Consider the following 27,996-nt stretch of genomic DNA (forward strand, 5'->3'; position numbering starts at 1 on the left):
TTCGAGTTCGCCCATGAACGATGGAAGCGCGCTCCCGACGCTTCAGGTGAATGAGAGGGAAGCAGAGATACGGTTCACTGTGCGTCGCATTAAAAAGGAACAATTAGAGGAAAATGAGTTGTGTTACGTCGCTTGGGGCGCATGCTTTTATGACAACATATCTACTCTTCGTGATGGGATGCGTTGCACAGAAAGTAAGTTGACATTTGTTGACAATAAGCTGACAATACAAGCGTTTACCTCCAGCCCATGTTTGAGTTCCGTGCTCACATGCAGAGAATCAAGCCACGAAGCCCGTGCGTAAATCTTGATATTAACACTGTTTGCTCCTCGGGAAAAATTTTAAAACCCAAAGAGACTTTGAGCAAGTTATTTAAAGAGAAGACAGGTGCCATTTAACATGTCGGCATGCATCTGACATACAAGGAATCGCTTTATTCTTCTACTTCTTACATTTAATTACAGTTCTGTCAACTATTTTGCACTACCACAGTACAGTAGGCTAACGTGACTTAGTTGTAGGCGATAGCCACAACAGCACGTATTGAACCACATTGTAAAGATGAAATTGTAATATTTGAAAAGTTTTTGTTTGATATCATTTATGCCGATTATATCAGGTGATCACTCTGACTCGAAAAATCTTTACTTGCATGTATTACACTATAGGGAAGTTTGATAGATAGTGATGGACCTTTAAATGTACCATTTTTACAATTGAGTTTTGCGCACGTTTTGTTTGGACGTGACATTACGCTGCTTTTGCAATTGCGAAACCTGTGTACAAAACAAAATAGAATGCATGAAGAGGTCATCAAAATGGTTAGGTTGTAAGCTTGTTGATTTGAAACTTTTTAATCCAACACATCCGCCTCATGTCACCAATGCAGGTTTCTTTTTAAACAGCATGCGGTTTGCGTCCAAATTTCCATCTGTCTTTCTTTTTTCAATAACAAATATCCCATGTGCGTATTTGAAAGTCCAAAACAGAGAGGTGATCTATGAAGTTAGCCATAGCCTGAGGGTTTTAATCACCTTAAATCATGCTGACTTACTTTGTTTGTGCGACAATGGGTAAATACTACTTGGTAAACTGTTTCAGAAATAACTCTGAAGGAAGATGAAGCAATTGGAAATTCAGACATGTTTTCATGCACTCATTCTGGTGCACCTTTTTTAAAAAAATTCATGACAAAGTTAAGGGCTGTATTGTAACATGTTCAGGGCTTTTTAAAGGGATGTTTTGATGGCTTGTTTGGATGTTATTCACTTCACAGAGTTAGAGAATGGCATGCAGAGCCCAAATGAGAACCACATTGAGAGCATGTAAATAAACCCTTGTGTTTCACTCTCATTCAGGTGAAACCACAAGCTTTGCCGATGACAAGCGAGTAGTTCAAGTTTGTCTCAGATTAAACAGGAACCTAAACTGTCACTAGTTGCTTTTCGGGCATGTTTCCCATTGAATCAGGCTGTGATTCATGTTGGACATGTTTTAGCGTCTCCTGTGGTAGAGTCAGAGCTGCTGCCAGGCTAGTGAGGTCTTTCTGTGTTTGGGTGCTTTTAGAGTTGATTGTCTGAAGTTGTTTGGATGCCATAACCTGAGGTATTGTCACTACAATTTGGTTTGTTTGGATACAATAATTATCACTACACATGCAACTAAGGATAACAGGGCTTGTTGAAGTACACTGTTATCTGGATCTGTCATGCTTAAATAGAAAGTGGCATGGGTCGGCTTCCATACTCTTAAAGAAAGTAAAAGTGAAGTGTCACTGCTGAAAACAGAAGAAAATGAAAGATAAATGGAGCATGTTTGTTGATATTTGATTTGGTCATCACATCTATTGCAGTCTCACTTGTCTCTGCTCTTGTCTGATTATTTTTGGTCTTTAAAATGTCAGAAAATAGTGAAAACTGTTCATTCCAGTTTCTCAAAGTGCTTATTCTCTAAGTTGAAAACACAAAGATGTTCACTTTTATGCTTTTTTGGGTTTCACACACTCACCAACTGCCTGAAACACCTCCATTGGACTCCTTTGTTTACTTCTGTAACACAGTGACATCACTATCTAACACTCACGCTCTGCTATTGGCTATCTCTCCAACACTTTGTACGTGATAGGCTAAGGGGCGGGACATCTCTAAGCTGTTGACTAATCACAACAGAGCCGGACCGCTAACCAATCAGAGCAGACTGGGCTCTGGTTTCAGACAGAGGGTGAAAAGGCAGTATGAGAAAAATAAAGAGCTTTCTGAACATTAAAGCTTGGAGACATCGCACTAAACACAAATATTAACCTACAAATGGGGCTAATAGGACCATTTTAACATGATTTAGTTGGAGAAAAGCATTAAATCTCCATTTTTCAGAGCTTTAAAACAGCATTTTCTTCCTTAATCCCAGATTAAAAAAGTACTTCAATGATTAATAGATTTTTTTAAAAGCCTTGTGATTGTAGCAATCTTTGCAGCTTTATTGCTTGTCGTTGTTGAAGGTAAAGGCAACTTAAAAGGTGAATTACTCTTAAGCTAAATAGATGCTGAAAACTATTTTGTGGAACTGTAAAACCCATTTTCCGTCTTTCCCTCATGGTCTGTTGTTTTTTGATCTATGTGTAATGCACTGACCCTTCTGGGACAGTGGCTGGTATCAAAACACAGAGGGATTACCCTTGACACAGATCTCCTCCGGGACATCAAGAACACATTGTCAGCGAGGAGAAGCTTCCACCTGTCAGGAGTCATCCTCTTCCGCTGATGGACAATGGCGGTTCAGCAGCACAGTTCTTGGAACTGGACAACAAAAGCTCTTGGTATATTGAATTGTCAGCGTCTCCAGCTTCAGTCCCTGTGTGCATAGGGTGCTCACTATCTTTGCAATTATCTGCATGAGGGGGCACGGTAAATGATGTCTTTGTCCTCCGCTCCCCTTTTGTATTAAGTTGATTTTTGGAACAGCATAAACAAGCTTGGAATTTATTCTATTCCCCTCAGAGGAGAAACAAGTTTGTTCGTTCACAATTCAGCGCTGTGGATGACGGAGTATGATTTGATTTCTTTATTGCTCAGCTCAGGTATAATTTACGATGCATAGAGAGGACATTTATCTCTAATTTGAGTTGTCGGACCCCAGGGGATTTGCTCTCTCCTTTCATGTATTATTTGACCACGGTGTGTCAACAGATAGACGTCTCGCAGAGGGACGTAAGAGCCAGGGTCACAGACAGGTTGATGGACAGAGTGAGTGAAAGCTTCCTGTTAGTGTTGCTATGCAGCAGGTTATTCAATAGAAGAGATTTGCACGATCAAAGGTAGAAGACGTTGATGCTGCACGTACTGGGGGGCTATCTTTTAGAAAAGGCCACTGAGTTTATGGCGGATTTTTCAAAATAAAAGCTCTGTTGGATGCATTTGATAAAAACATTTGTTTGACGTTCTTCTTTAGAAGGGATAGAGAAAAGGATGTAGAGATGTCCGGATGGATTTTGTTTTTGGTCTCGATCCGATTACTTGGTAAAGTCTGATCTGATCATTATATTTACATGGATATTGATTGAATATGTGTCACATTAAAATACCCGGTAAAGCTTTCTAAATGCTGTACATCTTTTTTTTTGCAAACTCCGGATTGAAAACTGCTCTGTTTTTAAGTTAAATGTATTTAATTTTATGAAGAAAAGTTTAATTCTGATTATTTGACTCCTGATATTGAAGTAAAGCATTAACTGCATAAAATAAAATAAAATAAATCAGTTTTCAGCCTCTCAAATATGTTTGCTTTGGAGGGTTTTCTATAACATATACGACTGAATTACTCAAGGCATTTATAGACACTTTCCATGACATGTTATAGACAGAATGATTAATGAGTTAATTCAGAACATATACAGTAGATTCACCATTTATTAGACTACCTGTGCACATTTTAGGAATAATACATTTGAAGTATCTTAGTAATAACTTGCTTCTGGAGACAAAATCACAATTTGTCTTGAACTAAACTGCAGCTCAGTCTGCTCATGTATTCCTTCAAGAGTCTTGTGACCATCTGAACAACAAGAGAAATCCATCTTCTGCACAAAAATCAAATCTTATTTTACTCTTTTTTTTTTTATCATACCCTGACAAAAATGGTAGCAGGAAATCACATATGTCCGCAGTCCGTACTCCATCTGTTCAACATGATGCACAAAGTGGAGGATTGTCTATCACTTATGCTTGTCTACATGGGTGTTACTCTCTTATAAAGCCAAACAAAGACATATATTTTTCTCTGGGAACTTCAGTTCAAAACCTTGCATGTCGTGCAGCATGGGGAATATTTCATGTAGATGCTTAGAAGTCTTTGCAGATTCTTGACATACCTTCAGAACCGACCTGAATGTATTGCTAATGCATCAGAGGCACTTGAGTGGGCATCAGAACAGCTAATAGACCAGTGGTTATCAGTGTTGCTACTTGATCATAGTGGAGATGTAACCTTGTCCGGCACTTTTGATGCCATGGTTACGCTGGGAAATGTTGTCGTCTCCGTTTAGCTTCTGATTGATTGCAGTTAAACTGTGTCGGTGCAGTGCAGCCTGCACGAAAGGCTTCCCGCTGAGGTGCTGCAGAAAGACTAATTATCATGGATGCATTCACATTCCAAAATCTGGAAATCATTTCTCCAAACTGGTTGAAACCACCGTGGAGATAAGGTCGTGATTCACCAGGGTTCCCCAGACTCGCTTTAACAGCTACCACAGCACTGCTCTCTTTTTTTAAAACAGGAAATATGTTAATAGGTTTTTACACCACAAACACGGAGGAGGAGGGAGCCTGCATGTGCACGTCCTCTCTTGCTCGGGAGGACCACAGCGTTCCACTTTACCACGGTGAATGTCTCATGATGGTCTTTTTAAATCAGATGTTGATCAGACATGCAACGACGACTCAAAGAGGCCTTTCATAAGTCACTCATGATGCACACGCGGTGGTCCAAATGTGCTGAGCCAGCGCTACGGTGGCCAGTGAGGGCCATGCTGGGTGTAATGAGGTGGCCACAGCAATTGATTGTGAACTCACCCTGAACTACGGCCACTGCTAACCATCAGGAGAGGCATAGCTATCACAGAATCAGCGTTTTGCACAGCTTTGCAGAATGACCTAAAGCTTTTTTTTATGTATATATTTGTACATTTCAAAGCAGCTATAGAAAATATATATTTTAAATGGGGCTTATTGACCTGCAGCTGCTAACTAATTCAGTCCCTTTCAAACACTTTATTGCACTTTTGTGGCGCTCCTTAATAAGCTCAGCTAGCTCTATCTTTTATTTGAAATGCCTCATGTCTGTCAGTGATTCTGCAGCATCAATTCCTACGTTGTCTATTTTAGAACTCACTTTTCACGTGCATTTTGACTTCTCAGTATTGCGTCTCCTCAGGTCTGTGTCACTCAGATCATAAACCCTGTCAGACTGCTTGATTCAATTAAGGATAATGAAAGATGAATTTGGTGCGACGCTTCAAACTTTTGATCCACAAAGCTGTGGTGTGTGTTGTTGTTGACGGTCCAGACGTGGGAGATTGTGTGAGATTGCAAAGCATCCTGGGCGGACCGCTGCTGCTTCTGCTGCTCAAGCACTAGCCTGTGAAGCAGTGTCACCTTTTCTCCTCCAGTAAACAGGGCTGGTGAGGATTCCTGCCCCCTTTTTGAGGGGCCCGCCTGCCTGTTTATGAGCCAGTCCTGGGATGTTTGTGCATGAGAGGCAGCGTGTGTGTTTGTGTGTGTGTTTGAGAGAGGGAGAGAGTGTGTGTTCTTCAGCAGAAGCCAGCTCGTGTTGCAGAGTATTCACAGCGGTGTCGTCAGCCTGGGTGGTTCAAAACGAAGTGAGAGTCAACACTTCTGTCAGCCTGCAGACTTCTGTTATGTCACGTAAAGGTGTTCTGACATGTAGAGGTTTATTACTTCCAAGAAAGGCCAGAAATTGAAATGGTATTTAATATTTTAAAATGTGTATTTGTTTTCATTTAAAGCTCAGGTACAGAAGAGTTTATTATTATCACGTATAGACAAAAGGTATTTTCAATTAGAATTCAATTATATTTTGAGCAAGTTATAAGAACAGTTATTCAGGTACTGTATTTAATTACAATTTTGAGGTACTTTTACTTTAAGTATTTCCTGCTACTTCAAACCTCTCTCCAATTGAATTTATGTGTGTATATTTAATCATTTTCTTGCTTTAAAAATGTTATTCAATCCTCGGGCTCAGAGTTGTAACAGACAACGTGGTTTAGATTGTGCAACCTTCTTACAGAAAAGTATTCTGAATAAAGTGTTTTAATAAATAACAAACATCAGGGCTGCACAGTAACTTAGTACATTCATTCAATAACTGTGAGGTACTTTACTTTAATGACCAACCCTTCACTAACTTTTATTTACTACATTTACTACAGTGATTATTAATACCAAATTCATAAGCAAATTATTTTAATTTTTTAATTATAGGTGTGTAAGATAACACTTATTTTGGTGGAATTCAAGCTTTCTGCTAGCATTGTTTTTAGTAACCAAATAAAATGTCCTCTGGCTTTACCAGCTGCAGCATGAATAAAATGAACACATCTATAATTATAATTCAGTGTAACGTTTTATTCTGAATTTTGTGTAGAATCAGTTCTTTTTGTGTACTTAAAATAAATGTTGATGCTAGTATTTGTATTCTTATTAGAATTTTGTATTTCCAGCAAAAGATATGACATAAATCCCTCTCAAAAGAAAGTAAATACAATAAAATCGTAAAATAAAAAGGAAGTCAAAGGAAATATACAAATATAAGTGGTAAATGATGATACAAAATAAACCCCAAAAATTGAGAGAATTCAAAAATACTGTTTGCAATTCATCTGTATTGTCTTTGTTATTGTGTAGAGTTATGTTGCGCCTTAAGTAGATGATCTGAGTGCTTCTTCCTCCACTGAACAAACACCACTAAACAAACCAATCATCTCCTCATCATTGAGAGGACTCTGAAGTCGCCTCTGTGCTAATTAGACCGCCGTATGAACCCCATAATTGAATGTGATGGAAACACCTTTTCTTTCAGAGATGTCCTGACGCAAAGTGAAAAGAAGATAGAACAATACCATTTGTCCGGGGGGCCTCTGGGTAATGACAGCAGCTGGTCTGATGTCTCACTGCACAAGTCACGACAGACAATTATTATGCTCATTCGAACTACTTCTTTCCAGGGAAGCCACAACTGGGGCGAAATGACTGCTCGGCTTATGTAAACTTTCAGCCGGCCTTGCACTTATTAGCATTGCTTCGTTAAAATATTATCCGCCCACCCCGTCAGTGCCGTGGCTCACCAAAACCACGGCACTGCGGCCCATTGTTGAGCCATGACAGAGAGAGAGAGAGAGAGAGAGAGAGAGAGAGGGAGAGAGGCGTCCTTTGAATAATTAGCGGCCTGCCGGTGGAGCGGCCTGTGATGTAACACAGCGGAGATGTTTGGCATTATAAGAATGTCCCATTTCCATTCGACACTGTGGCACTTTGGGGGCCCTTTCATGTGTAGTCTAGCATGCACATCCCAGAGTGCAGAGGACCTCCCAACACCGGTGGGGGGGACGGGGGTGGGAGATGACACTGTCCATGACACAGTTCCCTTTCATCAGACGCATTATTTCACATCAGACAAGAGAGCGTTAATTCATAAAAAATCTAAGTTCAGTCATTTTTGAGCTATTTCATATCTGTATAAACCTGTAGCTGCATGTTTAAATATTAGACTTCGGCATGTTTTGGTATTAAATGTCCTTTAAAGTTAGGAATCATTTAGGTAGGTCACCAAAGGTCACACCAGGCAAATTTAGTAAAAGCTGTGACTTCCATCTTAATCTTTACGTAGCGCCTCTGTTTTTCAAATGTGTATACATGTTTTTGCTTACATGCAGATATTGTTGTTCCCAGGCTTAAAATTAAACGCCTTTTTATGCTTTTTGGGGGGTTTTCCCTTCCTGTAGTGTGTTGTATAGGTTTTCAGTGCATGTAAATGGTTTACAAAGGCTAAAATCCCTGTGTTCCCTCTATTCGTTGTCATTGGACTCCTTTTGTTACGTCCCGAACATAGTGACGTCACTATGCAACACTTCTTTTGGCGAGCACTCCGAGATATTGTACGTGATAGGCTATGGGGCGGGACATCTCTGAGTTGTGGACCAATCACAACAGAGAATCAGAAGCATGAAGTAGCAGTATGAGAAAAATAAAGAGCCTTTGACATTAAAGCATGTCAACAAAATACAAATGTGAAGCGGAAAATTTGCATAATATTTCCTCTTTAAAGACAATTCACACGTTCATTTGTATGCATCTCACCTCTCGACACAATTTTCCAACCAATTTAAGAAAGAAAATTGCTTTTTACACAACAAAATACTGTACCTCTAAGGAAAGCCTGAATTCATGGCTGTTGTTCTTAAAGTTTGCCATTATTGTTGACTTTAAGCTAAGGTTTGTGTATTGATAGGATCCAAATAAGCCCTGTGTGTTTTCTGCCTCTTCCTTTACTGTCTATCATTTATTATCCGTTAGCTTTGAGTATTTTTAAAAAGTGCAAAATGAAAATGCAATACGAGTAAGCAGACTTAAGGATATTTCGTCATAATGGATGATGGCCATACAATGTACATTTTAATTAAACCTCCAGTTTTGGTCATTGGTGTCTCAGCATCTTCATGTTTCCAGTCAACGCTCCATAATGAATATCCTTTCTGAAGTTTAATTGGGTTGAAAGCAGGGTGAAAACCGGGTCCATGGAGGTTAGGGAAAGGGCAGCCATAGGAACAAACATACATTCTCCCACCACCGATCACTCTCGCCCTGAAAGGGGACACGCTGTCCTCCTCTTCCCCCTTGTTATGCCCCCATATTGTGAAGTGGCTCCCCTCGTTGCGCAACCTTCCTGCAAACACTGTGAACCCCAAATCGGCTTACTCCCGCTCCAGCCTCAGCAGGAATGGCATTTGGCCCGTTCAAATGTCAGCCGTGTAATTCCTCGCTGTAGTACATTAATTTCTAGGGAAGTGTGTGTGTGTAGGCAGTGCAAGTTTAGCATGCCATGTGCCCAAGAAATTGCTTCCAAATGTCAGGAAGGACCACAAAATCAGCAAAATACAACGATCTTACAGGACTGTAATGATCGACGTCCGTGTCGGAGTTGTGATAAACTGAACAAAACAAATAAGGAGTTGACGTAGTAAGCAAACATTCCTTTAAATTTAACGTTGTGGCACAAGGAGCTTAATGCCTTCACTTCATAGCCTACTGTTTGTATATTTAAGATTCAAAGATTAAAAGGCTTAATTGCACAATAGCTGCAGTTTAATTTAAGCCATACAAATCTGAAGTCTGAGGCTCCTCCTACACTGCAGCGAACCATATACCTAAAGCCTATAGAAATACAAATAGTGACATCACTATGTAACATGTGCTACTATTGGCTAGCGCTTCAACACATCATATGTGATAGGCTGAGGGGCGGGACATGTCTCCATGCTTTAATGTTCAAAACGCTCTTTATTTCTCTCATACTGCCTGGTCTGCAGCACCTCTTTTCACCCTCTGTCTGAAACCAGAGCCCAGTCTGCTCTGATTGGTTAGCTGGGCTCGGCTCTGTTGTGATTGGTCAGCCGCTAAGACAAGTCCCGCCCCCCTTGGCCTATCACGTACACTGCGTTGGAGCGCTAGCCAATAAAAGTGCAAGTGTTACATAGTGATGTCACTGTGTTCCGGAAGTATCAAATTTCAATGAAATTAAACTCCAATAAAAGAACAAATTTACTTAGATTGGGACGGGTTTTGACATCTAACACTCAACACACACACACACACACACACACACACACACACACACAGATTTCGCTTTTCGACGTAATTCATGCTGCCCTCCTTGCCCTCTCTGACCGTGTGTGTGTGTGTGTGTGTGTGTGTGTGTTGTTGACTGGCTGTGAGGCTGTCAGCTGAATCAACTATGTAGCGGGGGCTTTGGGTTTGATCCTGGTGACTCGAGGGCCCAGCAAGTGGTCTTTTTTCTCCAGATTGTAAAATTACATCTAGATCTGGCTACTGAAATTCTTCTGACGGGGTAAAGCCTCTTTTAAATGCCTTCAGATGGGGATAGATGGTCCGTGGAGCAATCAAAGTGCCTGTCTGGCTCCGGAGACTGCATTCTCAATTATGCTTTAAGCCCGGTCCGGAGCACAAGTATTCCCCCTCGGGTTTTGGTTTTTTACCTGTCTGGCATGGGGGTCTGCCAGTCTGGGTCATTCCCACCGTCCCAAAAAAACCAACAGGAAAGCTCATAAACACAGTGGCCCCCTACAGACGTCTGGTCCTCCGCTCCCAGCCCCACATCTGCCTCAGCTCAGATTCCAAGTTATCCTTACATCCACCACGCACCTGGGATGCATTACTGCCTGCATGTTTGCAGAAATACCCTCCCCAGGATTACCCAGGCAGACAATGCAGGCAAAACAAAGGCTCTGAGAACACCAGGGTTGTATAGTTGGTTTTAAATGTGTGTCTCTGAGTCATCAGACCACAAGTCAAGTGTTTTATTTGCTGATAAGAAGAGCTGCAAGTTTATTTTGACTGATATTGTAGTTCTGATAAGATTTGGGATGATAGAGGACCTGTACCAAACATGGATTTGTATTAAGTTAGATTTGATTACATTTCCTGTCCTTATTCATCCCAAATGTAATGTTTTTTCTCCCCGACAGGCTTTACACATGAGTAAAGCATATATAACACAAATCAATTACAGTAATAATTTAATATAGAATCTATAGAATACACAATCTAAAACACACAGGGTAAGATAAGAGGTACTTTACTAATCCCAAACTGGGAAATGGTTGCGTTGCAGCAGCATAAAACAAAACCAACCATTTCAGATAATAAGAACATAAATAGAAATAAACAATTCTCAAAATAGAAACATCTCAAAGTAGAAACAGAATCAAACAATATATACAGTTGAGTGCAAGTTAGTACACTAGCCCAATCTTCTACAACAAAATAGGATACTATAAACACTATCAATCAATTGAATGAATTTAAATGCAGTAGCATATTTAAAGACATCAAGCTCTTTACAAAATGACCTCTTTAGAATATCTTTTTTACACCGGGACTAAATTCAGAATTACATTTTCACATATTTTGCCAAATATTATGCAGAATGCAGTCTGGATATTTCACGTGTCCGTACTGTGACTTTGATCATATTTAGGCAAGGCACGTTTATTTAAATAGCACCTTTCAACCCAAAGTAAGTGCTTTAAAAGAAATGAAAGACACTATTAGTTACCCCTGAAACTATTCCTCTTTCACATTAGTTAAGTTTGCCTTTGTCTTTCTACAACTTTTGAGGATTCCTCTGCAACCCAAGGTCTTGAAACCACAATACTATTTTTTTGTTAGATGAATTTAGCAGCCCTATTGCTTTACTCATAGAGAACTTATCACTGAGTCAACACAATGCTGGAAAATCACATGCATGCTATGGTGGGTGGCATCAGTGGTACAGATTACATGTTCATGGTAATTATGATGTAAGTAGGACTGCACAATTAATCTAAATGTCCGAAATCACAATATGGACTTGTGCAATGTGCAAATCGCAGTGTGCGTATTGGCAAAAAGCCGGAGCTGCAGGAATACCAAAGCCTATTAATATTTCTACAGTCAAGTGTGCATTTCTTTTTATTATAAATTCCTTTTGAATCCAGTTTTGATTCATGACATTGCTTCATATTGCAGGTATACTTTGACTGTGGTGCCAGGGTGGATGTCGTGGACGTCCAAGGCCTCATCCTGTCCCCCGGCTTCCCCTACAACTACTCCTCTGGGACTCACTGCGTCTGGCAGTTCTTCGTGCCGGTTGATTACCAGCTCATCCTGGAGATTTTTGACTTTGACGTGTTCGAAAGCCACGACCCCGTCGCTCAGTACTCTGCTATCTCTAGTTTCGAAGAGGAAGAGGCGGACGACGAGGGGACCTTCCCTCCCGGTGGCAGCTTAGCGGCAGATGAACCTTCATTAATGGCTAAAGTTCCCATGATGCAGAGTTTCGGGGGCGTTGTAAAGACTCAGCAGTCGTCCCAAGATGGCGATGTCAAGCAGGTGGTGGTCCAGGAACAGTCCACAAAGATGGAGATTGCCAAAGTTTCAAACTCTGCTAAAAGATCTGCAGAAGCCTCCTCTGTGCCAACTCCACCAAGAGACAAGGCGGTCAACTCTGCCTCCTCCTCTAACCTCAGGGGAGACCTCCACCCCAGTTCAGCCCCAAGCACAGCTGTGGAGGACACCACCCTCTCGCCACACTCCACTGAAACCCCGCCCACGAGTCCGGAAACCCAGCACTCGATTCTGGACGCCTGCCCCCACGACGTCCTCTACATCTCCGACCTCATCACCTTCTCCTCCAGGTTCTGCGGGTCCAACCGGCCCCCCAGCAGCCAGCTGGTGTTCGGCTCCAGCGAGGAGATGGTGGAGGTCATCATGGAGCTCATCACCACCACGCACTGGGGCCGGGGCTTCGCTCTCCTCTTCCACTACCACAATCTGACAGAGCCGGGGGGGGACCGCCGAGCCTCCGCCCCCACAGCCGGCAAGGTAGACTCTCTGCTGGCTGCTGTGAGTGGAGCGGCCTTCTTCGCAATGATACTTACAAGTGCCCTCTGCGTCGCTTTCAGGTAACGGAAGTAGAGCAACTTCATTTAGAAGATTAGGAAAATATCTAGGACAAAAAGATTAGGGACGATAACCAGATTAATCAACACGGTTGGTTATTTAACCCAAACTGTGTTCCTGTAAGTGTTTACTTCCTGTCTGTCATTTATCTGACGTCCAGCGCTCCGTCTTTTAACCTCTTCCCTTCCCCCCCCTGATCCTCCTTAGCAACGGTCATTAATATTTTATTATAAAAAAGGCCTAAAAACGCATCAGATCTTTGAAACCCCCACGTGTTGCCATGCCGGCCTAAACGTTACAGTTTTTATTCTGTTGTTGAGTTTTTATTTTGATTTGTTTCAACCGTTTTTACGTTTGTTATTGAGTATTATTACACGGTTAGTTGAATACTCAATTCTGATTGGACAATTTGGATATTTCAGAGTTTATGACCACATTATCCCTGAATGGGCCAATCTGCATTGAGCATTCAACTAAGCCGTGTAATAACTTCTGACAGCTTTCATTTAAATGCATTTTGTAGACTAAACACTCATTAAAAATAAGAACATTTTCACAATTAGTGACAAAGAGACAAAAGCTAAAGACGTGTCAATCTGAGATTTAATTGTGAAGGCTCTTGGAAAGTTTAGTTGAGTCCTGAATAACAAATCCCTCTAGGTATGATGGGTCTTTTTGTCAAAATATACAATACTATGTCAAAATGTTATTGTATAGCCTGTGATTTCAATCAGCCACAGCTGAACGTTATGTTTAGAGCTTATTAGCAAATGTTAGCATCCTATGCTAACAAAATGAACATGGTATGGTCTGTCTTCTAGGTAGCATTAGTTTTCACTGTGAGCATGTTAGTATGCTGATGTCAGAATTGATCTCAAAGCACTGCTGTATTTAATATCTATACAGAGTCTATAGTGTAGCTGCAGGCTGTACTGAAGTGGGAGTCATTATCTTAAAGTGTTTCTTGCTTTTTTGTATCATAAACCACATTTAACTCCTGAGATCTTAGTAAAAACTCCCTGAAAAAACTCAGGATTAAGTCATAACTTTGATTCCTCCCATTACTGAAAATGGGCTGGTCAAACAGTAAATGCCCACGCACACAAACACACACGCACACACACACCGTCACCACTCTGTTATGTTGACTCAGCTGGAAGCCTCTGTCCCTGATGTGGTGACCCTTTTTCAGTTTTGGTGGGTTTGGCTGCAGTTATTTGGCGGCCTCCTTGATGTGGAGCATTCTCACCGTAGACAGTGGGGTATTCAAGGTACAGCACCTGGCATCAATTCAGCTAAATCACACAGGCTGCATGAGAGTGAAAGGGGGGGGGGGGGGTGGGGGGGGACAAGGAGAATTAAAAGCTCAATGCGAGTTTGGTACGGATAGCATTGTCAAACAATCAAAAGGTGTAATTTACAAGCTGTTCCCTCTTGTTCATCCCAGGGGAGAATGAACACAATCTAAAGGGTTTAGTGGAAGTGTGTAATACTATCTGTCCTGACATGCAGACTGTTTAACCCTCCTCGTCCACATATGTTCAAAATCCTGGCTATTTTCTGAGGTGTTAGCATTTAGCTTGTTGTGAGAAACAGCTTTATTTAATTTAATAGGATTCACGTTAATTTCGAAAGCAGCTCGCTGTCTCCAACGCCTCCATTAAGCACGATAACTCCACAGGTTCTCACCATTAACGACAGGGAAATTGGAAACATGTGTTCAATAAAACCAAAGTGTGAATAGCAACAACAACATCCAGAAGCCAGGATGCCGCGTTAGCATCAAAGCTGCGGCGTCAGTAGCTGGCGTTTGTCTGTCTTTTCTCTTTCAATTGTTCCCTATTAATTTAAATGAGGAATTATTGGAAAACAACTCGCCTGCTGATAAAGGTGAGATGTTGCATGTTTGAAGCTGCATTGGGATTAATTTGCAAGGTCTCTTCTGGTCAGAAAACAGTGGAAGGTGGATGAGAGTCGCAGTAGGGGTTGCCCTCATTTGACCTGCGGCTGCTAGTGAACTAGTTGAACTGTAAAAGTAATTTTTAATAAGAGGGGACTTGCTCAAGTATTTCTGCATGCTTCATTAGTTCATGTTTGGCCTTTAGAACATTAGACAGTAAAACAGCTATTAGTCATTTTTCTAGGTTAAGAAGCTAACGTTGATAGCCGCCAGTTTGTGTCTGGAAAAAAGGTCATACTTACAGGAAATAAAAAGCAATGCATGTCAAGCAACAAGCACTTCATTTGTGACTTGTGGATGCAAGACTGTGGTGCGTCTTCCTCTAACATCCAACCCCACGATAGAGTAACTATTCAGGGGAAATAGCCACAGTTATGTTGGAGCTAATATACATTGAGTGTTGAGATGTCAAAAGGGAGAGTGTCCATTTTAACAACTCAGGGATTTTTATGCTTGGGAAAATTCTTCTGAGAGTACAGAAAGAAAATAGGGGACATTCATAAAAGCCTGTTTTTGAATTTGACTGTAATGATTCACTAAATTGCTGTGGTTCTGTGTGTTTTCCAGACCCAAACTGTGTCCGAAGAGAGCCAGCCCCTGTGCATCATCCAGCGACTCTGAGGTATGGACACTACTTCTTTCTTCCCCCAGTAGTCCTCTCTTCTGACTGTCACACATTCCTCTGAATAATGAGCTTTTACTGGAATCTCTGGACGTTTCTTTTTCATATTATTTGCCCCTTCCCTCGCTAACTCGGGTTCACATAAGGTCATGTCGTTTTGAAACAAACCTTAAGTAACCCAGGGGGGATTTTAAAGTATTTGTCGTGGTGATTTACGTCATGAATTACTGAGTTATAAAGTTTCTATGATGCCCTCAGAGGATGCACATGTTCACGGTTTTATAAATAATAATATTAAAGACCGTAAGCTCTTATTATCCTGTGGTCGTATCAGTCCTTTATATACTTCAATATAACAAATCGTCATCCTATTTTTAGTCATTTCCTGAGGCCGAACATGATCTGGTTCCAGATTCTCCAAAGGACTGATGCGTTTTTTCTCATACTTGTTAGTAAAGTTAATATGTTGAGGTTTGTCATGGTTATTCTGACAAAACAAGACATTTGTGCCGTGGGAAATGTCTTTATTTGACTATTTTCTGACATATTAAAGATAAATCTAGCAAACAAAAATACTCCGTAGCTAAAATAAAGTTCAGCTGCAGCCTCACATTAAGAGCAAAAACATATTTCCTCACTTACTGCTGCTGCTAGTATCAAGTCTGTATACTGTGCTAAGTGTGTGAGAATTTACTGTGGAGGAAATACACTTAATCACCTTCTGGTAATAAATGAACAAATCTACAATAAACAAAGTTGTGTTTTTTAATAAAGCGTTAAAGCATTTAACAGATCAATGGGGAAGGTCTCAGCCAATTACACTTCTACATTAGCATTGGGAAGCACCTTGATGACGTTGTTTTGAAAGTGAGCTGTAGAAATGAAATGAATTATTATTGTTATTATTATTAAATTACAGGGTATTTAAATCGTGGCTAGATGAGGTAACAATGCATAAAGGCGACTTTTAGAAGCTGCATGTAGACGTGAATTTTAACTGTGAGGGAATCAACCCAAGGCATATAATTAAATCAGACTTATGATCAATTTCCACGATATTTACATCTGAAAAGTGTTTTTTGGGCCAAATAGCAGGAGAATACACTCTCCAAGTAAAAAGTAAAAAGCTATAAACAACATATAAATAATTTTACTCAATTTAATTTATCTTCTTACTGCAGATTTTTTTATTTTCAGTCTGATATTTATATAAATATGTTATTTTATGTTTTGTCATTTTTGTTCTACTGCAACCGACACAACACCTGATTCCCCCTCTGGATAAGTGAAGTATTTAGATTGTAATACCGTTTATCTCTGCATACATGAACGTGTGTCGGTGTGGCTTTGAAGACCTGACTCTCATTCTGCCGGGGCTCTAGGTGCCGGAGGGGGTCCCGAACACGGCGACGGAGGTGAGCGAGTTGCAGCTGATGGCCGAGAACCAGACCAACCTGGAAGCGAGCGCAGAGCAGGACAACAACAACGACAGCCCGCCACACACAGGTCGGGATCACACACACACACACACACACACACACACACACACACACACACACACACACACACACACACACACACACACACACACACACACACACACACACACACACACACACACATGAATGCACACACACACAATTGGATGGCCTGATTTCGTTCTGATCATGTTTTGTTGATTTATGTCTTAAAGAATACAGACTTTAAGCACGTTTAGTGGTCCCATTTCTTAATATTATTTTGGGTTGCATTTCCTCCTGCAAACTCCTAAGACATACAGGAAGATACAAAAGAGGCATCGCAGCAGGACCGAAGCACATGCATTGCACATTACCTTAGATGCAATTCAGTTAGATTTGCATGTGTTTTGGAAAGGTGACAACACATTTAGGAATATAAATCAGTCAGTAATTAGTTTCCTGGAAAAGCGATGACCTCATAACGTGTGAGAGCAGTCATTAAAGTCCTTAGGTGTTAAAGAATGTGCATTATTGGATGTTATATCAAACTGATGAACCCTCCATGGACTCTTTAAGTTTTCAATGGAAAGGAGCGTTGCTTTAGTTGAGCAGCAGCACACAGGCTTGATCCTGGAACAATCCACAGTCTCTCTCTCTCTCTCTCTCTCTCTCTCTCTCTCTCTCTCTCTCTCTCTCTCCGTGGGACTGAACCCAGGCGGAGAGATTTGTGGGTTTGTGGCATTTAACCCACAAAGCACCCTGGGAGTATTTTGAACAACAGAGGAGTACAGTCCCCCTCTCTGTGAGCTGCAGTCACGGTGTAAGGAGTTTACACCAAAACACATTAGCCTCCTCTGCATGGTGTTTTATTGAAGTATTTAAATTGCAGTATAACCTCACGAGCTCTGCTGAGTGGGAAACAGTCCTTACTTAAAGAGGAACATGCAATATACAGCTCAGTAGAGTTCAGTTAAACTACTAATAATCGTCTCTGACCTACTTTAGGTAAAAATCGCTCCACACACACCATCATGCGACCTTTCTTGACAGATGCTTTCTGAACTATTTCCGAACATTGAATCGAGGTGAAGACTTATAACTCTCCATTTAAGCTGATTAGTCACAAATCAGTTTTTCACTACATGACAATTGTGGGCAAAATAACTCATAAATACAGATTTCTTTAAAAAAATGGGAAGAAATCTATTATTTTGTCTGTTCAATTTGTTTCTAAACACTTTTAATTGTGTTTTTCAACTCTTTGAGGCCAATAAATGGCTCCCCTTGTGTGTGGAAGAAACATTTTCTGTTATTAACATGTTATCAATCTTCATAATTAAACGCTTATCCTCAAAACCGGTTCATCATGACACTCCAGCGGTGATTTCTGTCATGTTTAAACACTATGTAAGATTTAAACAAATACATTCTCCTTATTTCTATTTATTTGCCTTGTGTTTTTCATAAATGAACTTCCAGCACTTTCCTATGTTACTCCAAAACAAGATGCTTCAAGGGCTTGAAGATGTGGCTAGTGGGGGTTTGGATATGTTCCTCTTTTTTAATTTTGCTGTGTTAAATTGCACTCTTTTTATCCACAATGCATATGCTTCGGAATCATTCTAGAGGGGAAAGAAATGGCCTTGTCTTGAACGCTTTTAAATGTATTTCTTTACCTATTTGTGTGTTTTGTAGTCAGTGCTGGCGGGGACGTTTCCCAGTGTGCGGAGGTGGACCTCTCCTGCAGCGGTCTGACTGAATTGGACCTCGGGGCGGACGAAGTTTTCATTGTATCTTCAGCTCCAAGCCCGAGCAGACTTCCCTTCTCACCTCACACGGTAAGGACTCATTTCATGCCTGTACAGTTTTATATGGTGTCTTTACTTGGCCTAGAGTTAAGCAATGGACCTTTTTTCCATTTGAATACGAAACATTGCAGATAATACAATCTGTGTCTAACACATGGTTAGGCTACACTTTTTGCGTCACCATCGCTAAGCTAAAGGCGGCTAATGTTGGGCTATAAAGGAAATACAGCACGGTCACATGACTTCACGTCACCATCGCTAAGCTAAGGGCGGCTAATGTTGGGCTATAAAGGAACTACAGCACGGTCACATGACTTCACGTCACCATCGCTAAGCTAAGGGCGGCTAATGTTGGGCTAAAAAGGAACTACAGCACGGTCACGTGACTTCACGTCACCACCGCTAAGCTAAAGGCGGCTAATGTTGGGCTATAAAGGAACTACAGCACGGTCACATGACTTCGCGTCACCGCCGCTAAGCTAAAGGCGGATAATGTTGGGCTATAAAGGAACAACAGCATGGTCACATGACTTCACGTCACCACCGCTAAGCTAAAGGTGGCTAATGTTGGGCTATAAAGGAACTACAGCACGGTCAAATGACTTCACGTCACCACCGCTAAGCTAAAGGTGGCTAATGTTGGGCTATAAAGGAACTACAGCACGGTCTCATGACTTCGCGTCACCACCGCTAAGCTAAAGGCGGCTAATGTTGGGCTATAAAGGAACTACAGCACGGTCACATGACTCCACGTCACCACCGCTAAGCTAAAGTTGGCTAATGTTGGGATATAAAGGAACTACAGCACGGTCACATGACTCACGTCAAGACCGCTATGCTAAAGGCGGCTAATGTTGGGCTATAAAGGAACTACAGCACGGTCACATGACTCACGTCAAGACCGCTAAACTAAAGGCGGCTAATTTAGGGCTAAAAAGGAACAACAGCACGGTCACATGTCTTCACGTCACCATCGCTAAGCTAAAGGCGGCTAACGTTGGGCTATAAAGGAACTACAGCACGGTCACATGACTTCGCGTCACCATCGCTAAGCTAAAGGCGGCTAACGTTGGGCTATAAAGGAACTACAGCACGGTCACATGACTTCACGTCACCATCGCTAAGCTAAGGGCGGCTAATGTTGGGCTAAAAAGGAACTACAGCACGGTCACGTGACTTCACGTCACCACCGCTAAGCTAAAGGCGGCTAATGTTGGGCTATAAAGGAACTACAGCACGGTCACATGACTTCGCGTCACCGCCGCTAAGCTAAAGGCGGATAATGTTGGGCTATAAAGGAACAACAGCATGGTCACATGACTTCACGTCACCACCGCTAAGCTAAAGGTGGCTAATGTTGGGCTATAAAGGAACTACAGCACGGTCAAATGACTTCACGTCACCACCGCTAAGCTAAAGGTGGCTAATGTTGGGCTATAAAGGAACTACAGCACGGTCTCATGACTTCGCGTCACCACCGCTAAGCTAAAGGCGGCTAATGTTGGGCTATAAAGGAACTACAGCACGGTCACATGACTCCACGTCACCACCGCTAAGCTAAAGTTGGCTAATGTTGGGATATAAAGGAACTACAGCACGGTCACATGACTCACGTCAAGACCGCTATGCTAAAGGCGGCTAATGTTGGGCTATAAAGGAACTACAGCACGGTCACATGACTCACGTCAAGACCGCTAAACTAAAGGCGGCTAATTTAGGGCTAAAAAGGAACAACAGCACGGTCACATGTCTTCACGTCACCACCGCTGCTTCCTAGGATTCCTGCATCAGTTGATACAGACTGAATTGCAGCTACAAAAGTTCTACCTGAAGAAACTTTGATGCTATACAGTTGTTAGAAGCATTGCATATCTGATCTCAAGGCCAGACAGCCTGTGGGTGATCTCCTGGCTTCGGGGGAGATGAGCCCTGCACCAGTGATCATCAGAGGTGACAGGGCATTCATTGCATTGAATTGGCCCAGTGTTCCTCACAGGACTGACACCATTTATTGGCGTACGCGTGGTGGTACACTCTAAGGCTATGAGGACATAAATGGGAAATGAGGATAATTAAAAGATGGGCGAAGCGATGAGGAAGAAGTAACGGTTCCACCAGCCATTTTCTCTCCGCTCTCTTTTGTACTGCCTTGGAATAAGAGTTGGCATTAAACAGCTCTGGCAGCTTTTTTGAAGGACTGGCAAGCTTTTCTGCAGCCTAGGCTAATGGAGTATTATCTCCAGAGCCAGATTCCCAGCTCTAATTGTGTGTGTGTGTGTGTGTGTGTGTGTGTGTGTGTGTGTGTGTGTGTGTGTGTGTGTGTGTGTGTGTGTGTGTGTGTGTGTGTGTGTGTGTGTGTGATGCACGCTTTGGCACTCAGTGTGTGGTCTGCTTGTGTGTGTGTCCTCGATGCAGACGTCCATGTAAATAATGTCGGAGGAATGTTGAAAGGGGTTAAGGGCAATGAAAAATGGTCAATTCATCTTCCCGGTGTCAGAGCTAAGTAAACTTCCAGGTTAGCGAGACACAAACAAATGCATTAAGCCAGGAACCCCCTCTTGATAACATTTTGGGGGAAAAGGACTCCTTCGAAATAGAGCTTTACCAAAAAGGAGACTTGAATTAACCTATTATATTATTATATGGAATCAATGATAAAGAAAAATATGTTCAGATCCACTTTATTGATCCATTGTTAAAATGCAAAAGCTAGTCAGTGGTCATCCTATATAGTATACAAAAATATCCTCCTTTATTACTCGCAGTTTTAAGACATTGATGCATCCGTCAATGATTTAGGGTCCAAATACATTTCTGATCTCCAGAGTCAGAGACACAGAAGTCTGGATCAAAATGTTGCTTGCTTTCCAAAATTCAAGAAACACAATTCAACTGTCTCTAGTTTTTCTGTATGTGAAGTTTCCTGCAGCCGGTCTCAAACCCCGCATCAGGATCCGGGGTTTATACAGCGACTTTGGTGGGCGGCTGATTTCTCACCTCGTGTGTCAAATCTAAAAGTTGCCATTGTGTTCGTGGAGCTTTAGCGAAGCAAAAGAACATTTTATTTAAACCCCTAAGCTAATTCTTGTCTAGACAAAGCTAGCTGCTAGTGACTCTGTTTAAAGGATTATCTGCACTCGTTCTCTGTCTGATAGTTGCAACGCCTAACACCTCCCCCCCCCCTCCCCCAATCAACAGCAGCTGACCGACCAGGAAGAACAACACGGCCTTTGCACAGCTAACCCGTCAATTAGCCCTTCCTTAGAATACGGTAAAAGTGGTTTGATGTGATGTGCGGTGCAGATTGAAGGAGTTGTGACATCACGAATGTGACTGAAATCCTGCCAAATGTCATGCTGTTTTCCTGACAGCTTTGCTTTACTGAATGAATAAGATTGGTACATGACTCACACACACACGTTGGTTGGCTGGCTGGCTGGCTGTGTGTGTGTGTGTGTGTGTGAGAGAGCCAAGCTAATCAGCACTGTTCTTTCTTTTTAATCCATTAGTGTAGCACACAATGCAATCTGCAGGGAGAATTCAGGTGTTAGGAGGAAACAGAGTAGGTGCAATTAGCAGATTGGCAGAGAGTCACTTCCTGATATCCGTGCCATAATGACCGTGTTGCTGCAGAAGAAATCAGAAATCCTTTATTCATCCCACAGCGGGGAGGGCATTTTCATAACAGCTGGGGGTTACAGTGCCGATAGAGGGTACAATAAAGAGACAAGTCATTAAAATCCAAATCAAATAAGCACACATCCAGGTAGAAAAGACAGGTCAAAGTAAGTCAACATGTACACGTAATGGATTAGCTGTCAATTGGACCCCCTTTTGCCTTCAGAACGGCCTTAATTCTTCCTGGCATCGACTCAGCAACGTGCTGGAAACATTCCTTTAGAAATGTTGGTCCATATTGACATGATAGCGCCACGCAGTTGCCGCAGATTTCTCAGCTACTCGTTCCACCTCACCACAAAGGTGCTCTATAGGTTTGAGATCTGGTGACTGTGGCGGTAATCTGGGTACAGTGAACTCATCGTCATGTTCAAGAAGCTGGAGGTAGGCATCAGAAGAAGGATACACTGTGGTCATAAAGGGATGGACAACAATACTCAGGTAGGCTGTGGCGTTTTAAACGATGCTTAATCGGTACTAAGGGGCCCAATATAGCTCATATTTAAAATGTAAACTTCTCTTGCGAACAACTACTTGAAAATAAACCAGATTTCGATACTAATTCTGATGAGAATTGCAAAAGCCTATGAAACATGGAGATTTCTTGCTTTTCTCGGTCGATAAAATGTCCTTCACACCGTTAAACCACCAGACTGAACCGTAGGCAGGATGGATCCATGCTTTGTTGATTACGCTGACTTCTGACCCTACCGTCCTTAAGTCAAAGCGGAAATCGATACTCATTAGACCAGGCAACGCTGGGATTTTCAACTTTGCAACCCATTTACATGCACTCAAATATAAATAACACACTGCAGGAGAGGGAAAGACAAAATAAGGCTTCTTAAATGTTTAAATTGGGCCGTGCCATTGTTACTATCTCAGTACCAGAGATGCGTGCGAGGTTCAGTCACCGGCCTGCAGCTGCGTGCCGGTCACTGCCCATCGGAGCTGCAGTTGAGTTCCTGAGCATAAAGCCACCTCTGACATGTGAGCTATTTGTGTGGTCGTTTAATTACTTTGTTTATACTCTCTGAGCCACTCTTGTCTTTTAACCTTTGTTCATGCAGGGAAAGTTTGTTTGCTAAACACTCTTTATCGCTCTTGGTATTCCTAAAGAAACACAGACGGACCCGGAGGCTTTGCTCCCGGACACTGAGCGGGTGGATCTTATATACATCAGAGATACAATTATCGTTTTACAGGTGGCTAAAGACTGCCAGTGGGCATGCTACTGTTGCTTAAAAATAGAGATGCTAAGATGAGTCAGGTAATCGAGAAGTCGAATAACAGAAGAAAAAAAAAATTGTTCATCAATGAATCTTTTAAGCAATATTTTAGAGATACTGTTCTTTTGTCGTATACTTATTGTTCTTCCTTTTTTTATGTGTTTATTTTTATTTGTATATTTATTTTTATATGTATTGCTACATATTACATATTTAAAATGTAAACTTCTCTTACTGTGTTTAGCATGCACAGTCAAAAACCAATGGAAATTGCTAACAAATACTTGGAAATAAAAACCAAATTTCGATACTGGTTCTGATGAGAATTGCAAAACAATGTTGTTTTCAGCCTGTGAAATATGGAGAATTCTTGCTTCTCTCAGTTTTATATAATTTAAAACTGATTTAAAGACATCACCTTGTACTTTGGGAAACAAAAATGGACATTTTTCACAATTTTTCTTTTTTTTATCAGCAGATTCTGCTGCCTTCTGCCCGGACTACTCATTTTATGTTTTAACCCAAACATATATGCATGTTTTCTGTGTCTCGCAGCAGCGGGAGAGGTTTCTGCGGCACAGTGACACCGGCCCGGGCCCTGCAGGGGACTGGCCCTCCCCGGACTCCACCACCTCACCCACCGGCTCCAGGTCCAGCAAGGAGGGCGGCGCCAGGCCGAGAGCGTGGAGCGTCCGCACCTTCCAGGACTTCCTGCCTCCTCTGCCGCAGCTGCACAAGAAGTGGTGCAGCTGGAACTCCAACAGCCCCTTCACCAAGCTGGTGGACAGCGTCAGTACAACACATACAGTGGGGCAAAAAAGTATTTAGTCAGCCACCAATTGTGCAAGTTCTCCCATTTAAAAAGATGAGAGAGGCCTGTAATTTTCATCAAAGGTATACCTCAACTATGAGAGACAGAATGAGAAAAAAAAATCCAGGAAATCACATTGTAGGATTTTTAATGAATTAATTGGTAAATTCCTCGGTAAAATAAGTATTTGGTCAATAACAAACAAGCAAGATGTCTGGCTCTCACAGACCTGTAACTTCTTCTTTAAGAGGCTCCTCTGTCCTCCACTCGTTACCTGTATTAATGGCACCTTTCTGAACTCGTTATCAGTATAAAAGACACCTGTCCACAACCTCAAACAGTCATACTCCAAACTCCACTATGGCCAAGACCAAAGAGCTGTCAAAGGAGACCAGAGACAACATTGTAGACCTGCACCAGGCTGGGAAAACTGAATCTGCAATAGGTAAGCAGCTTGGTGTGAAGAAATCAACTGTGGGAGCAATTATTAGAAAATGGAAGACAAACAAGACCACTGCTAATCTCCCTCCATCTGGGGCTCCACGCAAGATCTCACCCCGTGGGGTCAAAATGATCACAAGAACGGTGAGCAAAAATCCCAGAACCACACGGGGGGACCTAGTGAATGACCTGCAGAGAGCTGGGACCAAAGTAACAGAGGCTACCATCAGTAACACACTACGCCGCCAGGGACTGAAATCCTGCAGTTCCAGACGTGTCCCCCTGCTTAAGCCAGTACATGTCCAGGCCCGTCTGAAGTTTGCTAGAGGGCATTTGGATGATCCAGAAGAGGATTGGGAGAATGTCATATGGTCAGATGAAACCAAAATAGAACTTTTTGGTAAAAACTCAACTCGTCGTGTTTGGAGGAGAAAGAATGCAGAGTTGCATCCAAAGAACATCATACCTACTGTGAAGCATGGGGGTGGAAACATCATGCTTTGGGGCTGTTTTTCTGCAAAGGGACCAGGACAACTGATCCGTGTAAAGGAAAGAATGAATGGGGCCATGTATCGTGAGATTTTGAGTGAAAACCTCCTTCCATCAGCAAGGGCACTGAAGATGAAGCGTGGCTGGGTCTTTCAGCATGACAATGATCCCAAACACACCGCCAGGGCAACCAAGGAGTGGCTTCGTAAGAAGCATTTCAAGGTCCTGGAGTGGCCTAGCCAGTCTCCAGATCTCAACCCCATAGAAAATCTTTGGAGGGAGTTGAAATCCGTGTTGCCCAGCGACAGCCCCAAAACATCACTGCTTTAGAGGAGATCTGCATGGAGGAATGGGCCAAAATACCAGCAACAGTGTGTGAAAACCTTGTGAAGACTTACAGAAAACGTTTGACCTCTGTCATTGCCAACAAAGGGTATATAACAAAGTATTGAGATGAACTTTTGTTATTGACCAAATACTTATTTTCCACAATCATTTGAAAATAAATTCTTTAAAAATCCTACAATGTGATTTCCTGGATTTTTTTTTCTCATTCTGTCTCTCATAGTTGAGGTGTACCTATGATGAAAATTACAGACCTCTCTCATCTTTTTAAATGGGAGAACTTGCACAATTGGTGGCTGACTAAATACTTTTTTGCCCCACTGTACTTTTACGTGGTCAGGGCTGGATTCAGAGTAACTTTTTGCTCATGTTGAAAATCATGAATCTCCTACCATTCCAGACTCCACCCGGTTTGGCAGCGGACTGCAGGGGGGACCACGACAGGAGGATCTTCTCTGATGTTCACCTGGACTCTAAGGCGGACAACAGCACCGTCTCCGACTCCTCCATCAGCAACGCCTCCTACCCGATGGCGCAGCCCGCCCAGAGGCAGCGGCGCCTCAACTCCACCAGCAACCTGCGGCGCTCCCGCTTCACGGGGCCATGCTTCGGCCTGCTCTCCGGGACGCCAGAACCAGCAAAGCCCTCCAGTTTAACTCCCCCTCCTCCACAGGGATCCTCGTCTGAACCCAGCTCTGTCTCCTCCACCCAGAGCCAGACGGAGAGCGGGAAGAGGCACGAGTTCCCAGGCGAGGCCGACCACATCAGCGTTCAGGTGTTCGCCATCTCCGAGGAGGAGGACCGGCAGCCTCTGGTCTCAGCCGAGCACCTGAACCAGACCTCTGCCTCCGTCGTGCTGAATGGGGTGGTGAAGGGGACTTACGAGGGGAAGGGGCCCGCCAGCTTCAGCCCTCAGAGGGCCAGACCAGAGTGGAGGCCGTGGGGGAGCCAGGCGTCAGGAGGGGTCGGTCCATTTCCGTCCAACTCGGTCATTGACAGCCCGCTGTCCTTCTCTCCGTCCACAGTGCCGTGCAGTGTGAACCACCAGATGTGATGAATTAAAGAGCAGGGACTCTGCACATATGAACTCTGTTAGTCCAACATATAACCTACTTCTTTATACTTCTGAAAAATTACAAAATGATTACCACATATACTGGCAAATATAGTCCTCTCACGCTTTCTATTTTTATAAGTTGTACAAAGATGAAATATTATGCTGCTTACCGTAGCCTACCAAGGCGATGACTGCTGTGGTATTACTGTAGGTACGGAGGCCAACAGGTGCAAACGAGCTACAACGACCCAAAATATTAACATTGAGGCACTGCAGCTTCAGAAACAATGCAAACATTAAAACACCAATGTGCCAAAACACGTGCAAATGAAGAGACACCTTTTGCTAAAAGCACTGCAAATACAAAACGCTGCAAGAAGCTCAAAGCACTACAGAAACGGGGACACTAAAAAGTGTTGCACACAGCTGGAGCGCTTGTTGACGTTCAGGGATTATAAAATTGGCCGACTGTCAGTGTCGGCATGGTAAATGTTTCCTAATTCTACGTGTTTTGTCAGTGTAGTTTAAGTTAGCTACGTTAGCAAGCGAGCTAACAGCAGATCTGACAAAACGTTCACTTTAATGAAATATACTTTATAATCCCTGAGCATCCACAAGCGCTCCGCTCCCAGCTGTGTGCGTCGCTTTTTAGTGTCCCCATTGCCGTTGTGTTTGAGCTTCTTGCAGTGTTTTTTATTTGTAGTCCTTTTAGTAAACACTGCGCAGCATATTTAGTCAAGTTGGGGAAGATGCTCCTTCATTTACATGTGTTTTAGCACATTAGTGTTTTATATTTGCATCGTTTTTGAAACTACAGCTGGATTATGTCACTGCAAATGTTTGAGTTCATTGTAACGCGTTGGCACCCGTCGGCCCCCGTAATTATGTGTTTTAAAAAAAGATGCAATCATGAACAAAAAAGTAATTCCTGAGGGAGTTTATGCCCTGATTCAATAACCGGTTTGATATTATTCAGTGAGTTATCAAACTCCAAACATTGCACTTTGAATTCAGTTGCTCATTCATTGTGAGCTTGTTTTTGAATTTGGATCTTTAAGTGGTTATCATTTTTAGCTTAACTGTTACCCTGAAGTGTTCTGCATACATTAATATTACAGCAGTGTGTGCATACTGTGTGTACTCTTAAGGCTTATACTGGATTATAAAAGGGAAATCAGAATATAATAAGAGCATCTAGAGTACTAATATTCCCTATGATGTAGTATACAGAGAGAACTAGAGCACAATAGTATTTAAAATGAGTTATTAATAAATGTAAAGTTTTAATAAAGGCTATGTCATTCATATGTTGTCTCCCTGATCTGAAGATGTGTATTTCTTTG

The 27,996-nt window shown here is 42.2% G+C and overlaps 1 protein-coding gene across 1 annotated transcript; it reads left to right on the top strand.

Moving 5' to 3' along the window:
- Positions 1-33: 33 nt before the first annotated feature.
- Positions 34-27,967, top strand: si:dkey-112e17.1 (uncharacterized). Its single transcript, XM_063896582.1, has 7 exons — positions 34-194; positions 11,821-12,755; positions 15,281-15,335; positions 16,718-16,841; positions 18,491-18,633; positions 24,066-24,299; positions 25,997-27,967. The coding sequence occupies exons 1-7, from the start codon at positions 114-116 to the stop codon at positions 26,648-26,650; spliced, it is 2,226 nt and encodes a 741-aa protein (XP_063752652.1). The 5' UTR covers positions 34-113; the 3' UTR covers positions 26,651-27,967.
- Positions 27,968-27,996: the final 29 nt, after the last annotated feature.

Source organism: Eleginops maclovinus, chromosome 12 (genome assembly GCF_036324505.1).
Source record: "Eleginops maclovinus isolate JMC-PN-2008 ecotype Puerto Natales chromosome 12, JC_Emac_rtc_rv5, whole genome shotgun sequence".
In the NCBI taxonomy this organism is placed as follows: domain Eukaryota; kingdom Metazoa; phylum Chordata; class Actinopteri; order Perciformes; family Eleginopidae; genus Eleginops; species Eleginops maclovinus.